At 30.6% G+C, this 16,602-nt stretch overlaps 1 protein-coding gene across 1 annotated transcript in view; it reads left to right on the forward strand.

Annotated features, from left to right (window-relative positions):
- The window catches only part of SerT (Serotonin transporter), a 172,285-nt gene that overhangs the window by 88,423 nt on the left and 67,260 nt on the right, over positions 1-16,602 (forward strand). The window contains exons 5-6 of the mRNA XM_014419417.2: positions 2,152-2,362; positions 7,175-7,313. Of these exons, the coding sequence (XP_014274903.1) occupies positions 2,152-2,362; positions 7,175-7,313 (350 nt within the window). The remainder of the gene's footprint in view (positions 1-2,151; positions 2,363-7,174; positions 7,314-16,602) is intronic.

Consider the following 16,602-nt stretch of genomic DNA (forward strand, 5'->3'; position numbering starts at 1 on the left):
TTTTATTTTATATTTTAGTATGTATGAGATCATTCATCACTATTACCTATTGCCCACAACTGTGTGGCAGATTTTAATATCTATCAATAAATAAATCTATCAATTAAAAATAATCGTTTAGATGTCGCATTCTATCTAGAAACTTTGAAGTTAGGATATACAATACTATTATGCATCTTACTTCTCTCTTACAGTAAGCGAGGAATAAGAACCTTAAAGAGTTTAAAAATAATGTATTGCGTAAAATATTCTGATTGAAGAAGGATGAGTTAATCTGAGAATTTTAATGGCTGCAACCGGCAACCAGCAGATAATAGCATTGCGGCGAATAAGATTGGAATGTATGGTTGTAGTTGGTGTAGTTGGCTTGGTTACAAATGGATGCCTAAAAAAATAATAAACACTGATCCGACGAGTGAACGTCCGAGGGACAGGACGAAGTGTAAGAGGGAGGATTGCGACAAGACTGATCTTGTGGATTTGGACTGGACAGGCATCAATTGACAGATGTGCATAGACTTCGATTGGTCATATCAGCATCCAACCTTCGGGGTTCCTAAGCCTTTTTTATTATTATTAAATAAAGATTAAACCAAATATAATCCAAGTATATTTATAGTAGTATTTATTATATTGAAAATGAGCAAGCATCACTTCGTGACTAGACTGGTGGTACTAAGCTTTTGATGGCCAATATATGTGGACAATGATTGTTTGTATTGTCGTTATCAAATATCAGGATTTGCTAAGGTATTATTTGACAAGATTGTATTATTTCTATCTCTTTCAATTAACCACCCTTAAAAAGTGAATTTATTTTAAATTTAATTATTAAAAATCGGTAAATGTAATATTTAGCCATTATCATTTAATGATTACAAATGTGGAATACACAATTTGTTCAAGTACCGCGACAAAAAGGCGGACAAGGCTCCAATAGAGGGACCCCTGTGAGCCAAGAAAGGGGGGAGAGTGCTAATTGGGAGCAAATCCAATTGACAGCAAGATTGGAGGAGCCGGCTAATGTGATTGTTTGTGATTGCACTCTATTCACTGTTAACAACGGATCCTTATCTCTCATCGCTCGCTCCATCGTCGGGCTTCGTGCCGCCTGTACTTTTTGCCAGCATCGCTCCAGCATCAACTAGCTGCCGATTATTTCCGAATAATATTTGCCTTAGGTTTCGAATAAGAAAAGTTAAATGTAATTAAGACCTTATTTTAAAAAAATAATATGTATATGTGATTTTCAAGGAAACGACAATTTTCAGTGATAAATGTTCATGAAATTTGAGCTATCCAAAATATGATACTTTTTACTTCTTAATATCTTTATTATAATAGACATTTTTAGCTACATAAGCTCATCTTCAATCTTCCATCATCATCAAAATTACATATTTTATATATACTTTTTTTTTATTTTAAAAACTTTATTTGTATCTACAAAACCAATGCAATTAGCAAATGGAATAAATTGTGTGGACATGAGGAAGATAACACTCAGTGGTTTATCCTTCTGACGTTCAAATAAACTATACTTTCAGACGAGGTCCTTTATCCAACTTCTTCTCTGCAGGAATGTCATTTGTTACCACCTGCACAAATTAATTTTCATGTAATTTCTCGTGAAACGTTGAGTAATAAATTTGTTATCAGTATCAAAAATTGGGACGTTAGTATTTTCTCTACGTGTATCTTTTTGGAAAGTCCACAAATTTAATAAGTATAAATCTGTAAAGCTTTTAATAAATATTTATATGAAGAAATATCTTACTTAGAACGTCTGTGCAGTATGGAATATAATAGACATAGTCGGAAATTTAGTATTTTACGTTTTGTCTTAACGTGTGAGCCCTTTACAACCTCTTCCAAAAAATAAGTCCCGATTATGTCAATGTTTTTGTTTGTGGGATCGGTTGGTTGTCAATGTAAAGTAGAGGGCTTTATTTTCATTAAACTTATCCCTATGTCTGGTTATCCTCTCACAGGCCACAAAATGTTTTAGTAGAAAGGTTAAATCTGTGAGTCCGCCGTGAAATAACAAATATAAATCCATTTCAATCTTATTTCCAAATCCAATAGTACCGTATCTTTTCTGTCTAGATATTAATGATACTCTACATTATGAATACCTTTTCTATTTTGCAGGCGTCGGCTACGCTATCTGCCTGCTGGACGTCTACATGGGGATGTACTACAACACTATCATCGGCTGGGCCGTCTACTACCTCGTGGCCAGCTTCAGGTCGGAGCTTCCTTGGACCAGTTGTCACAACAGCTGGAACACACCCAACTGCACCCCCATCATGGAAATAGCCGTCAGTAACTACAGTAAAAGTCCGGCCACGGAGTTCTTCGAGTGAGTAATTTGTTTTCTTAGACTATAGAATAGACATACACTATGGACGGTTAAACCGTTACATACTGACTAAATGCCAAAGTTACGTTAAGACATCTTAAGATATGTGGAGTAGTCCATGATAAAACCTGCTGCTTATGCGGACAGGCCCCAGAGACTGCCTTACGTTACGTAGCTGACTGTGGTAGGTATGTATCACAAAGATACAGGCTTTTAAGCTTTCATAGAATCACAGGGAATGAGGCTTCCTCTATAACTTGGGAGTCCCTTTTAAATCTCATCAGAAAGTCTAAAAGGTTCGATATAGAGGAATAAGCTACGTAAAAGAGTCATTTCATTGGTTTGTCTTGGGGATGGCAAAAAGGACAATAGGTAATAGGCCCACTTACCGAACTTGCGTACAAAATATCTTAGAAATCTACCACCTCCTTCAGAAATGCACTTTATTATATGAAATGCACACTTTTGGAAATGACACATGTGTGCTACCACTGAATAATGACCCTTCAATTGTACCCTAAACTCTCCCATCGCAAAATACAGTCCTTGAAGGGACATTGAAAAGAGAATTTTTCTCAGAAGAATATTTTTAAATATTCCTTTATACGTAGTGTCCTTGTATATTTTTTCTAAAAATTAGAATTGAGGTAGTTTTTAGAAGTTGAAAAATTGGATTCCAGCGTTCTTAATATGAATACAAAGTCATTTACTATTAGTTAGTTGTCTTATAGCGCTTCTGATATGGATACAATTTTAAGAATTTAATCTGGTTTAGTTTTTTATTTATGTTCGCATAAATGTAGAGAGTATTTGGCTGGTTTGATCTGATTCAAACATGGTTGTCATGTATTAATAACGTTAATCAAATAATAAAGTTGATTAATGGAGGATTTGAGTGTTTTATAGATATTTTCAGTTTTTACAGCACGATTTTGCACATTTTGGGTTTTTTACTGCACGTTTTTCAGCTTTTTTACTGCAAAAAAATCCGGTCTGAATAAAGAAGCTAGGCTGTTGTACCCTCGCAAAGAGGGTATATATGGAAACTTGCTTATTTCTTGTGACTTACTTAAAATTTAAGCGTCTTAAAACTTACTTAACATGTGGGCTTCTGACTTCGCCATACTTAGCGGAACCATTACGTGCTCTCATTTCACATATTAGGAGTGAAGCTTATAAATATATACATACAATATTATAGTTCTTCAGTACCACATTTGATTTAGATATATTTAAAAGGATTTGTATAAACTGTGACGTAGCCATATGAGCACCCAAAGAGAAAGTGGAGGCGGTTATAGGAAATAATATTCCAGTGAATATCGGTTTTAGTTTTTAGTTAATGAGAGACTCCTAGGTACTTCCTTATTTTCTAGCTAATCAACTGGGGCCAGATTCATAATGAAGTTCTAATTAATCTATTAGTTTTTTAACTTGTAGTTATACATTTTCAATGATTGTACAATGCTGATTTGTAAAATTTATTTTTTAACTCATGCAATATCAGTAATTGTCATCCTTATCATGTGCGCTATGCACATAAAAAAACTAACAATTAGTATTAAATTGGTATTTTAGGAATTCTCCAGATTAAAATAACATAATATCGACTTTGTATCTGCCAAAAATATAACGTTTAACAAATTGTGACCGGGAGGTTTCTATGTTTAACCATGGGCAAAATTATTGTCCAAAATGGATTTGCCAATTCCGAAATTATCGTCAACATATTTTATTTCCCTGGTATATCTATTTTAAACTAATTTTATTTATCAGTAATTCATTCTATTTATACTGTAGTAATTTATTAATTATAGTGTTATTGTAATTCATTCATTTTTTTACATTAATTTTAGTAGCAAACCCATTTAAATCCTCTCATCATTTATTAATTTAGTTGTTGTTTTTTGGCACATAAAAAGTGTTAATTTTTGTTATAATTATTGTTTTAATTGCTACAAAGAATTGTAATTTTATAAATAAAGAGTTTTCATTCATCGTTCATATTACTATCTGATACACGCCCTAAACATTGATAGTTAAGTGTATATATGAATGCGATAGGAAGAAATGCGGCTTTTCCGAGTCGAACTCCTGTGTCTATGTTTTCTCCTTTAATTATTTATAAAATTCTTTAATATTTTTATCTATCTATTGTGTATTGTTATTAACAATTCGAAGTAGTTATTTATTTCAAGTGAGCGAAATTAATGATAGTTTAGAGGATTTTTTTTTCAAATAAAATCATTCATATACACCTTAATGTTTCATATGTAACCGGTCTAGTCCGAACCAGATATCAATCCTTCTATTATGAACTCCCTAACCACCAAAACCCTCTAGTTTCTAACCTTGCTTCTTCGTCTATTTCTGAAAATCCTTCGAGGCGCCTGAAAAGAAGATGGCTTCGAGACATTCTAGTGTACCTATGGGTAGTTTCTCTACATGCCTGTATCACTCCATTTCGACCTTACATCATATTGATGTATCTTTATGTAAATACTGTTGTAAATAGCAATAAATACATAAAAATAATTCATCATTTACGCCCTGTTAATATATTTTAATGAGGATAAAACCTAACTCATATTAAATACTATTACTTTATCACATATTTGTTCTAATGCGTATATTCATATAGCAAACAAATAATTAACAATATTTTTACATAAATAACAATGTATTTGAATATATGGATCACACAAAAGAAGTTGAATCTAATCTAAAGATTTTAGTAAAAAGGTAGCTTCATCGCCTAATTTTCCACCTCCCCACAACAATAGGATTCAAACTAATGAAATGTCGATCTGTGACAATTTCAATTTAAAACCCAAAATTATGAAATCGGAAAACGGATTGACATTTTTTCCTATAACTTATAATGATTTTATGCTTAAAAATGACTAAGATAAAATCAGGGACTTTTTCTTAGGCTCAGGTTTTTATTCTTATTCGAATTCATTTGTATTATGGACTGATCGAAAAATGGACATAATTAAATATTTCTTTGAGATAACTAAATATGGCACACTTATTAGCTAATGCCTAGTATTTTCATTCTATAGTGTAATATTTAATTTGAGAAATATGCAGGTTTCAAGGGTTCATGGTTAAGATATGGTTCTTAAGGAACAACAATATAGTACTACCTTATATTTTGCAAATTTAAGGTTCGGTTCCTTGATACACCCGATCAAGCCTTTTTTTTGTCTTCTTTTTTTTGATAATTCATTTATTGATATTCACAACCTATATGCAACAAGTAAATGTTGTGTTAGTTATACAATGGCATAATACAGACTTATGGAGAATCTTCCCATTCATTGAACTCCAATAGCATTTCTAGAGTAGAAGACCTCGAGGCCATCTTCTTTTCAGACGTTTAAGAGGATTATCAGCAAACGAAGGTTGCAATGAAGCAAGGTAAGGAACAAGTGGGTTTGGGTGGTTAGGTAGTTAATCATAGAAGGATTGATATCTGATTCTGGCCACGCTAGCAGCATATGGAACATTGAGGTCCTGATGGATTACTCGATTTGTGACAAAGTATGGAGCATTAAGGATTTTACGAAGTATTTTGAATCGTAAGGATCCAAGAGGTATTTAATGATTCAGTGCAGCCGGAAAGCTCAACTCCGTAAGTCTAGTTAGGCCTTCTTAAGATCATATAAATGGGTCTTTAGTAGTTTATTGGAATTATTTGACCGTTTTTCTAGTAAGCGTGGTAGTCTGAATCGGCGATCAGTTTCCTGACTTTTCAGTTTTGTGTGAGGATTTCAAGATAGGCATTTGTCCAAATGTAATCCTATGTATAAGATAGAAATAAGTGAAGTGTTATTAAAGGGCGCTGTAGGTCAGGAAGTCATGAATTTACCACCAAAGTTGAAGGTAATTTGATGAAATTTATTTTGATTCTCCAGTTTTGAACCCATTTTTTATGTCATGTGAGATTGGAAGGTTTGGAATAAAATGGACGGGTCATTATTTATTGAAAGCACACATATCTCATCGCCATATGTGGCGAGGATAGTGTTGGGTTAGGTAATCAAACATTTAAATATTGAACAACAAATAAATTTGTTTAACCTCTCATCCAAAAACTTGTGAATTAGAATCGAGTTGTAAATATTTCTCATTATTCCAAAAAATAATAACAATAAACGATTTAATAAATAACTGAAAAATTATCTTGCTTGTGATGGAATGGCATTGGAGGATTGCTTTCATTTTTGGCCAAGTAGTTCCGCGTACCAAGAGAATTCAACTCGATAAACGCCCAAATCGAATAATTTTAGTCTAAATTCTTGGTATATAATCTTTGCGGTACCCACAGAACTGTATCTTAAATTTCTATTTGTATGTACAACTCAAAACCTCAAACTAATATCTGGTTATATATTATAACTACCTGACATCTGAATATGGCTTGTAGTTTTTTGACTGTCTGATAATGTTAAATATGTAATAATGTTTTCAATTTTCAGAAATGTAAATAACATACACAGCTTAGATGTCATTGTTAATTTATTTGAATTTATTATTCGTGTCGTACAAGCGAAGCTATATTGGTATATTTAAGCCGTTTACTGTATAGACTAAACTCTATTTATTGCAAAAAACAAATAAAAATATAATTATTAAATCATTTTATAATAAAATGGATGGATAAAAGCATTCGTTTGAAGGAGGAGGGAGCTAATTCAGCATTTCTGTTTGGTTAGTGGCCATAAATTATTTATATCTAGTATCCTCGTAATCACCTCCACTTCCATTACGACACTGACAGAACCTTACATAACCTTCTTGTTCCAGACGGAGCGTGCTGGAGGAGTACAAGTCTGACGGGCTGGACAGGATCGGCCCTATAAAGTGGTCTTTGGCCCTTTGTGTCCTGGCGGTCTTCCTATTGGTCTACTTCTCCCTCTGGAAGGGGGTCAAGTCAACGGGAAAGGTGAGTCTGGATATATTGCACTTATATTGCCTTCCTCTTTCTTTCAAGTCGTATGGTTATCCTGGAGGATCGGGCTGAGGAATGCGCTCATTGAAATTCTTCCATTGATAAAAAAAAGAAAAAAAAAAAAGAAGGTTCAGTGTTCACTATTGTACTTGCTCCAATTTGGAACAAAGGATCAACATCAAAACACAGATGACCAAGCCGCACAATTTTCTAACATTATTTATTTATTTTTATAAATTTATATAAATATTTATTTTTTCCTTTTAATACTTTAGTAGCCGCATTTTACTATTATTTGAAAAGTATTTCATTCTTATTCATTGAGTAAAATAAACTGGAAGTATTTATTTGTTTTACCTCTTCTCCAGAGATGCCAAGAAATCATTTATATAATCTTTTTCTTCTTCTATCCTCGAATCTCGGAGTCATAATACTTATTAATTACAAATGAAATATTGAACCAGCTCAACAGTACACCACTGGAAGTTTATTTAATTAAAGGAAAAAAATGAATTTTCATTTATTCTTTATTCAGTATCATAAAAAAATACTTACTGTACTAAAAGAAATATGAAAGCTATTTGTTAAGTTGAGCAAATTTGCTAAATTTGAAGGCAAAAATAGAGCTCCTTACGTTCAATATTTTCTGAGGAACTGGTTTTTAAACACCGGCATTGTTTTTTATTTTTATTAGGGTTCAATCTGAAGCTCCTTAAATATATCATAAAGTGCTTAGTGATTATCATATCCCTAAGAATTTCTGCTATCATGATATATACAAAGATAAATTTACAAAATTTTAATTTCTCGTTGTTTGGAAAAAATGTTAGTTTAGGAAAAACAGGATGTCTGGATTTATTAATGGTCAAATTGAAGCTGTTAAATGCACTAATAAGTGGATGTAATGATACTTGTTATATACAGTGTTACTCATTGTTATATACTATGTTACTCATTGTTATATGTTATATACAGTTACTTGTTATATACAAAGAGTTAATGACAATAAACCTGATAATGTAGGACGGTCATTCTATTTTTGTGTTCTAACTTATTTATTCATCTATTCAAATTTATCTATTAGTTCTTCTTAAATTTATTTTTTTATTCAACAGTTCTAATTCTGTGATTGTTTCATTTCTGCTTTATTTATACCTTGCTATCTATTGATGATTTCTGTTGATGTGCTTAATTGATTAAACGTGAATGAAGTATGCCTTCAACTAAATGCCAAGCACACATTCACTTTTGGTTGGCTGGTTGGATTTTAAGTGGACTGTATAATTGAAAAATATAACATGATTAAATGAAAATAAAATTCTATTATATAAGTTACAAGTCGTGTATGGGGTGGCCGAAATAAAACATTAATAGTTAAAAGGGTTTAATTAATTTTGAATGACTGGGCTATGGAAAAATGAAGATATAATGAAGTGGAGGTTAACTATATTGTACTGTGTGGACTCACTACATGCTTCCCTTCTTCTCTCCGCATTCCTATGCCTCTCTCCTCTGCTGCTAGGAATCACTACAGTAAATCTACTCAATCATGGTAGATCTTACTAATGAGTGAACAAAGAAGAATTGACTGCAGGTTTCAAAGCAAAACTGGATCTCTCATCCAGGTTACTTTTTCTCACCACAGAGAGCGCTGGAGGAGGTGAGTTTTGGATGTTGGCCAAATAGGGCGTTACTAATGCCTACATTATGGCAGTCCCTTCAATTCAAACTTTCGGTTACCTTAGGTAATCCGTTGTTGCGGATCACTGGAGAGGAGAGGTATGAAGGAGTGAAACAGGAGGCATAATGTGTTGAACAAATTCGTAAATTGTTATTTGACTTTGTTCAAGATGGAGAAAAAACAATATATATACAGCGAAAAAAAAATTGTTAGGAACAAAAATATGTATTTGAAGTGTATTATATTTATTTAATGATAATTATTGTATGAAAAATGGTAATGTATGGTAGTGAATATATGTCCAGTTATGGATTGCTGGGTACGCTGATTGATTGGGTACAACCCTATTTATTTGGGCTACATGGCCAAATAAAGCATTTCGTTCTTCCCATACTAACCCAACTGATCCTCTGGTAATGGTAAACTTTTTATTATTGGAATTTTTTAAACATTTTTACATAATAACCATTAAAAGACACTTAATAATTTTACATAATAACCATTCACGCTTCTAATTGAGAAAATCTAATCTATTCGGACATTAATAGCATCGCCCAGAATAGAGAGTTTACCCAAGTTGAATTTGCGCTTCTCACGACTGCCAATGTGAGGCCTTGAAACAACACTTCTGGGATATTCGAGGTGTACTCGAATTGTTTGAATGTCAAGTTTGAGTACATAGCAGCAAGGTTTAAAATGAAGTATAGTCTCTTAGCATCGTGTGTCAATATCGATATAAGGGCTAGCTGCTGTGAAGAAATGTCTGCAATTTCTTTACTCATGTAATAACATTGTTTTTTCGTCACCAAATAATGAATTAATATTTCAAATAATGAAGTTTTATTCCAAAAAAAAAAATACTTTTTCTTAGTTACCTTCGCAATTTATTTGTTCATCTAATGACTAAATAATATAATATCTACATAAGATGAGTAATTAATTCAATTAAAAGCATTTTTATGCCTCTCTCAAAATCGTTAAATATGGATTTATTAATATTGGATTAAAGTAAACTGGAAGTATTTATTTGCTTTGTCTCTTCTCCAGAGTGTCATTGATGCCAAGAAATCATTTATATATTATTTATCTTCTTCTATCCTCGAATCTTGGGGTCATAATACTTATTAATTACAAATGAAATATTGAACTACGTCAACAGCACATCATTGGAATTTTATTTAATTAAAGGAAAAAAATAATTTCGTTCATTCTTTATTCATTAAATATGGATACCTAATTTGATTTTTTTTTTTGTTTCATTTTTAAAAACATTAGGATGACCTACACTTTGTCCTCAAACTTATATTAAATTCATTACAAAAATGTATGTAGGTTAACTTAAGCAAACGTTTCTTAACTTAAAGAGATGGATCAAGATATTATAATAATCAAATTTTCTTTAATAATTTATATTAAAAAAAAAATTGTATAAGCTTCATTTATTATTTAACCCGATTTATTTCCCTCCCCCCCCCTCCACTATTAAATAACCCTTTTTAGGAAAATTAAACTCACAGCAAACTTTTTTTTTTTATTATTATGCGTAAAAAATGCAAAACCTGCTTTCTTTCAATTGAATTCAAAATACAGAATGAAGGATAAACGGTATTCCCTTTGTTAAAACACGTCTTTAAAATATTTTTATTAGATATATATGTATATATAGTTGACCGTAAAGATTTAAATATAAGTAGATGGTCAGGGTTGCGGTCAAAAAAAGAAGAACAAATAGTTTTAAACTATTTATTCTTCTTTTTTTGACCGCAACCCTGACCATCTACTTATATTTTTATTAGATGTATGGTATTTTTATAGAGTTTACTCTTGGCCTATTACATAATATTTTTAATTAACAATCAGTTATATAAAATGGTAGTAAATTTCATTATAGTTATTGAATTCACTCAGAAAATTACTTGGAGTTACAGTGCAAATTATTTTCATTGTTTTTTGTTCTTAAGTATATTAAACAGAATATGGAATATACATGGATGGAAAAAAATAGGAAGTGGTGTTTCATATATCTGGTACATACGACGTTAAAATTTCAAAATGTTACGACTTTAATAAGGTTTATTTGATTTTAGGATCTATTATTCTTGTCGGGAGACTAATTTTATCTCATGTTGTTCAAATATTAAAACTTACTCTAACATAACTCATCATTGATTAATGTTCCGAAATATATTAATAGTGGATAACCAGTCTATTTAAAAAATCATCAAATATCACCAGTATATTTCGTGATATAATCCTGATTCTGAAATATATAACATAGAACCGAGTTATTGGAAGTTCAATATCCAAGCTAATAATTTTCATTTCTGAATCAGAGAGAGACGGTATTTGTAAAGCTTAGGACATTGATGATGTTTTCCTTTTGAGAATATACTTTTCATCTCAAATAGCAATATGTTAAATAAACCTAATATGCCGACTTATCCTACATTTCCTGACAGGAAGATAGTAATAATATCACTTCATCTTTTGAGCAAACAAAATCTTTTTAATAACCCAAATAAATCCGTTTGATGCCATGAAATAAAGCTAGATAATTTATTTTAGGCTTTAAATTATTACGAAAATATGTTTTAATTTTCTGAACTTGGAGATTAAGCATTAATGACCTCATGGCAAATATTATTTTTGAGTTTAATTATATTATTTCAATTTCTTGAGACAAGGTAATTATTTATTAAATAAATCAAAACTTGTATCCTTTTTTGTCTCAGTACATTTTATTTTTCACCAGTCCAACATTTCGGCCATTTTAGTCATCCTCAAGGACATCTTCAATTATAATTTCTTCCTCACATTAAATTTAGAGTTACCTTTGCAGGCTATTCTTCCCTGGTCATTCATTAATTATAAGTTAAAAGCCTATTTTTTTTTGGTTTATTTAAATTTAAAATCATAAATATTTAATTCTTCCTATATAAGATTATCCACACAAATTCACTACCATATGATATAAAAAAATAAAAAAAACTCTAAATTTAATGTGAGTAAGAAATTATAATTGAAGATGTCCTTGAGGATGGCTAAAATGGTCGAACATTGGACTGGTGAAAAATAAAAAGTATTGTGACAAAAAAGGATACATGTTTTGATTTATTTAATAAATTATTTTTGAGGTTATAAAAAAATAATCACTGTCTCACAGCTAGAATATTTTTCCTATCATTTAACCTTGATTTTCATGATGAAAAAATGACCATCATGGATCTGTCATGAAATCTGATTTCATAAAAGTACTCCAATATGTTTTTAATTTCACAATTAGGTGCGGAAAAATAGTTTTTAATCTACCCAAAAGATATACCAGTTACCACTGTTATGAACCTTCGAAAATCTAACCAAAATTTCGAAAATTGTATAGGAAGGTAAATCTGAATACTTGGAAACCCTGTTTAGTAGTAATAGCAATTAAAGGATAGGCTGTAAAATGAAGGTAGCTCTCATTTTTAGATTTTTGGAAACCAGTAAACAAAATTTTTTAAATTCAATATTTTAACTTATGTTAAATAATGCTTTTATGAACAATTTCCTCAATTGTTTCCACTTATCAAGGTTGTATTTTAAGCCAAAAATAAAAAGTTCAGACGATGTATTATAAGCTTCATTGCTATCTTAACTATAAATAGATGTTACACTTTTTTTTCTTTGGAACCAACCTTTATTGCGGTTATCATTTTTTTGAAAATATAAAGTATGAGTATTTAAGATACTCTTAATAAAAAATTTTGTTTAACATCAATGTTTCGAACTCTATCGTCTACTTTTTTAAGCATTAACTTTATTTTAAGCTTTTCTTTAACCATGTTCTGTATACTTCTATAAATACAATTTGTTGGGGGAAAAAATACCATTAATTTATTTCTTTTATATACAGAAATATTTTTAATAAATATTTAGAAAGAATTGTTTTTTGTGGCAAAATAGTACATGTAAGTCAAAAATTCCTCAGGATAGAGCTATCTCCGTTTTTTTAGCAAACCTTTTAATTTTTTTTAAGAGTACCACAGGAGAATAGTAATTAGATTTTTTTTTTCAAAGAAGAGTAATAAAGTTCTAATAGATTTTGAGTTGACTGACTTGGTGATTAAATCAAAGTATGGGAATAGCAGATTGTGAAGGGATATTAAATTCAAAATCAGTTTTGTTCTTTGGTTCATTGAATCAATTGAAATAGTTCATAATATATTAAATTTAAGAATCTTAATGGTGACGATTAGTCTATTCAAATAATTATAGATATTGTTGTCCTGGTGCAAATCAGAAGCCACCTCCAGTGCACAGACCTTTTAAGCACCTCTCGAACAATATGCTAAACCCTTACTGTTTGACTTTCCATCGGCTAAGTACTTGCAAATGCTGTGCCCTATTTCCAATGGCCCTACTTGACAACTCCAACTAATAGTGATTCGACAATTACAGAGCTCTGTTGGAGGAGTGGAAAGTTGTGTCTGGTCAGTTATCTGGCGAGCTCTTAACAGAACTGCTAAGTGCCTCTCTCTTAATTTGTCTAGTAACTGCCTCCTGCTTCCATTGATGGCAAGATGGTTCCTCTAGCTGTATCCTACTGACCCTTTTTCTTCTACTTGATTATATATTTCAGGGAACTTGGTAATATGCAGAAGATCGTGTATTTAAAGTCTGAAATAACTTCAAAATTCTTTGTGCATAGTAAGTCATCTTACGTCATACCTTACTTTCTCGAGCTGAGTTTGGCAGTTGAATGAACAAGTAGTCTTCTTTTAACAGAAATTTTTAGAAATAGAATTGGATAAAGTATTTTTCCTTTGCTATAAATAGCCATATTACCTATATAACAATGATTTAGTGAATTTCGATTTAAACATTAATGCTAAAGTATAAAAAAAAAATATACATTAAAATACAAAGGAATAGCGAAAAAAAATATCTGTAAAAAACATTAGAGAGATATCATAAAACAAATAGAAAATCGAATGTAAATCAATAGACAATTATACTTTTATAAATAGAATTAAAGAATTGATAATAAAAATAAATATGATGAGAGAAGATATATGTTAAAGATCTTTACCACTCCCTTTATCACTGGGTTTGCGTAAGACCTTGGAGAGTGTCGCTGAATTTCTGTTGTCAACTGCCAACTGTTACCGTTAATTCGATAAGGAAAATGAGTATCCCACAGTATTTAGAGAATCAAATGTGTTATTTACTTTTCTTCTAGTGTCTAGCGCACTTAAGAAGTGGTCTCTCTATTAAAAATAAATTACACTTCACATCTCGAATTTTAACGTTAATATATAGAAGTAAGACTTTGATTACATTTAAGTTACTAATTAAAAAAATTAAAAAATTTCAACAGATAAAATTTGTTCCTGTTGAAACTTAAAGAATATTCCAGTAAAAATTCAACATAACTCCATTAATCTACACGAAGCTTATGGAAAATTTAGGGCCATAAGGCATAAAATCTAAAATATATTGATATGTGTTAGAACTTCCCCCTTCTAACCCGTATTTAATTTCAACAGTTGTAGTACCGTTGTATTTGATTATAAATTGTGAGAAGTTGTGAAAGTTTAAGTTAGCAAAGGACGAGAGAAGAAAAAAATCAAGTTAAAATTTTCTAATTTATATGAAATATCCCATTCAAGTATGTTTATGGATGGTCTACTTTACATAGTTATGGATTTTGTAATTCTGTGTGCATTTAAACGCATTTGATACGATCAACTATTTTTTATTCATATTTCGCATGAAAAAACAAATCGATTAGTGTATAATAAGTATCTTATACATGTAGAGGAAAGGTGGAATTACAATTTGTATAATTATAATTTTTAAAATAATAATATTTTAAAAATTATAATTATACAAAATAATTTTTCCCCACCCAAAAACCCTCGGACACGAAATTTGTCGTCCTAGTATCACCAAAAAATGTTTCATTGCAATATGTGATCCCGCGTCCGTAGCCTCCCTTGTGAGGGATCTCAAAAATTAGTACATGTAAATTCAAGAACATTTTTGAAAAAAAAAAAAATGGTTTGTTTCTGTTTTTATTAAAACCTAATCATGAGTGAATAAATAAATTATATCTCCAAACTTATTAAATAAATGTAATATGGTGTTTAATTGATAAATTACGTCGGAAATAGAATATGTAATAACCTGTACATTTACAAAAAAAAATTTCTGAAAAAAAATATTACATTTTCTAGGAGTCTTTACTAAGCATGCTTGATGAATACACAAGCTGTCACATTTCCATTCCTAAGGAACCAGTTTCATCATTAGAAAGGGGAACAGTTTTAAATTAAGTAGTTTATTTAGGGAGAAAATATTCTGCAGATGTCGGTTACAATGTAACTTCTGAAGAAAAAGTAACTTTGAATTTAATCTGAACGCTGAGATTAGTTCGCAAGTGACTCCTAAGTTCGTTAATTAACTCTCTTCTCTCTTGAATCGCTGTTGTCCCGAGGCACTTAGTCAATTTCTTGATAGGTTATCTTCCAAATAACTGGATCAACTATTTATGAGATGTACTAATACTATTATGTAACGGGTTTATTTGAATTTTATACATTTTAAATTAGCCATCAAAATTTCAATACACCTATTCCGAAGGAAAGTTAACTATGACATAACATATTTTGAAAGTTTTGAAAGCTGTAAATCATCATAAAAAATAAAGATCAAAAGTTCAGTTCTAAATTTTCTGTTTTGTAAAAATCTTTCTAGAATAAATAATATTAAAAACGTCTGCCAAATGAATGGGCCATTGTAGTTTCCACTAGTCCGGATGGAGTCGCTCTATTCCCTAGTCTTTATTTTTTATTTCTATTATTTATTTATTTATTTAATTTATATTATTATTTACTGTTACCTAAAATATGAATAGAGTTATTAAAGATTCTAAATGAAATATTTCACCAGGCGAACAATAAACAGCCGCAAACTACAACTCTTGGGAAAAAACATTTATAACAATGGAGGTACTCAGGGAACAATGACTTGCCTTGGGCAAATTTAAGTGATGGCTGATAGATTTTTTAACTGGTACAATTGTGCCATTTTCAGCGCTCTTTGAAAGATGGATCTCCACCCAGAAACGAAATGTAAATTTTTAATTTAATTAGTTATTCTTATAGGAATATGTAAAAAACCTATAAGAATAACTGATGATAGTAGGTTGCATATGGTGAAGAATAAGATAATTGATATGTTCCTAGAAAATTATTACCCACAAAAATTGAATTATAAAATTTGGGAAATAAACCTTAAAAATATAAAACAGAAAACGAAATGGTAAATAATAAAAAACTTTATGGATTCAATTATATTAAAGGTATATCTGAGGATATTTAGAAATCTTTTAAGGATTATGATGTCAAGAAGTACTCTTTGAGCTATAGACCCAATCTATAAAATCAAAAATTATTATAGTAATAATAATTGTTGTGGTAAAGTTATTGAAGAACAGAATTGACACAAAAAACTATCAGGATTAATAAATAAAATTCCCTGTCTTAATTCTCCAGCTAAATATATATATATATATATATAAGTTAAGTATTGGCGAAAGCAAAATGTCAAAAAAGAGAAGAA

The sequence above is a fragment of the Halyomorpha halys genome, unplaced genomic scaffold (assembly GCF_000696795.3).
Source record: "Halyomorpha halys isolate HHAL.00 unplaced genomic scaffold, Hhal_1.1 Scaffold237.1, whole genome shotgun sequence".
In the NCBI taxonomy this organism is placed as follows: Eukaryota; Metazoa; Arthropoda; class Insecta; order Hemiptera; family Pentatomidae; genus Halyomorpha; species Halyomorpha halys.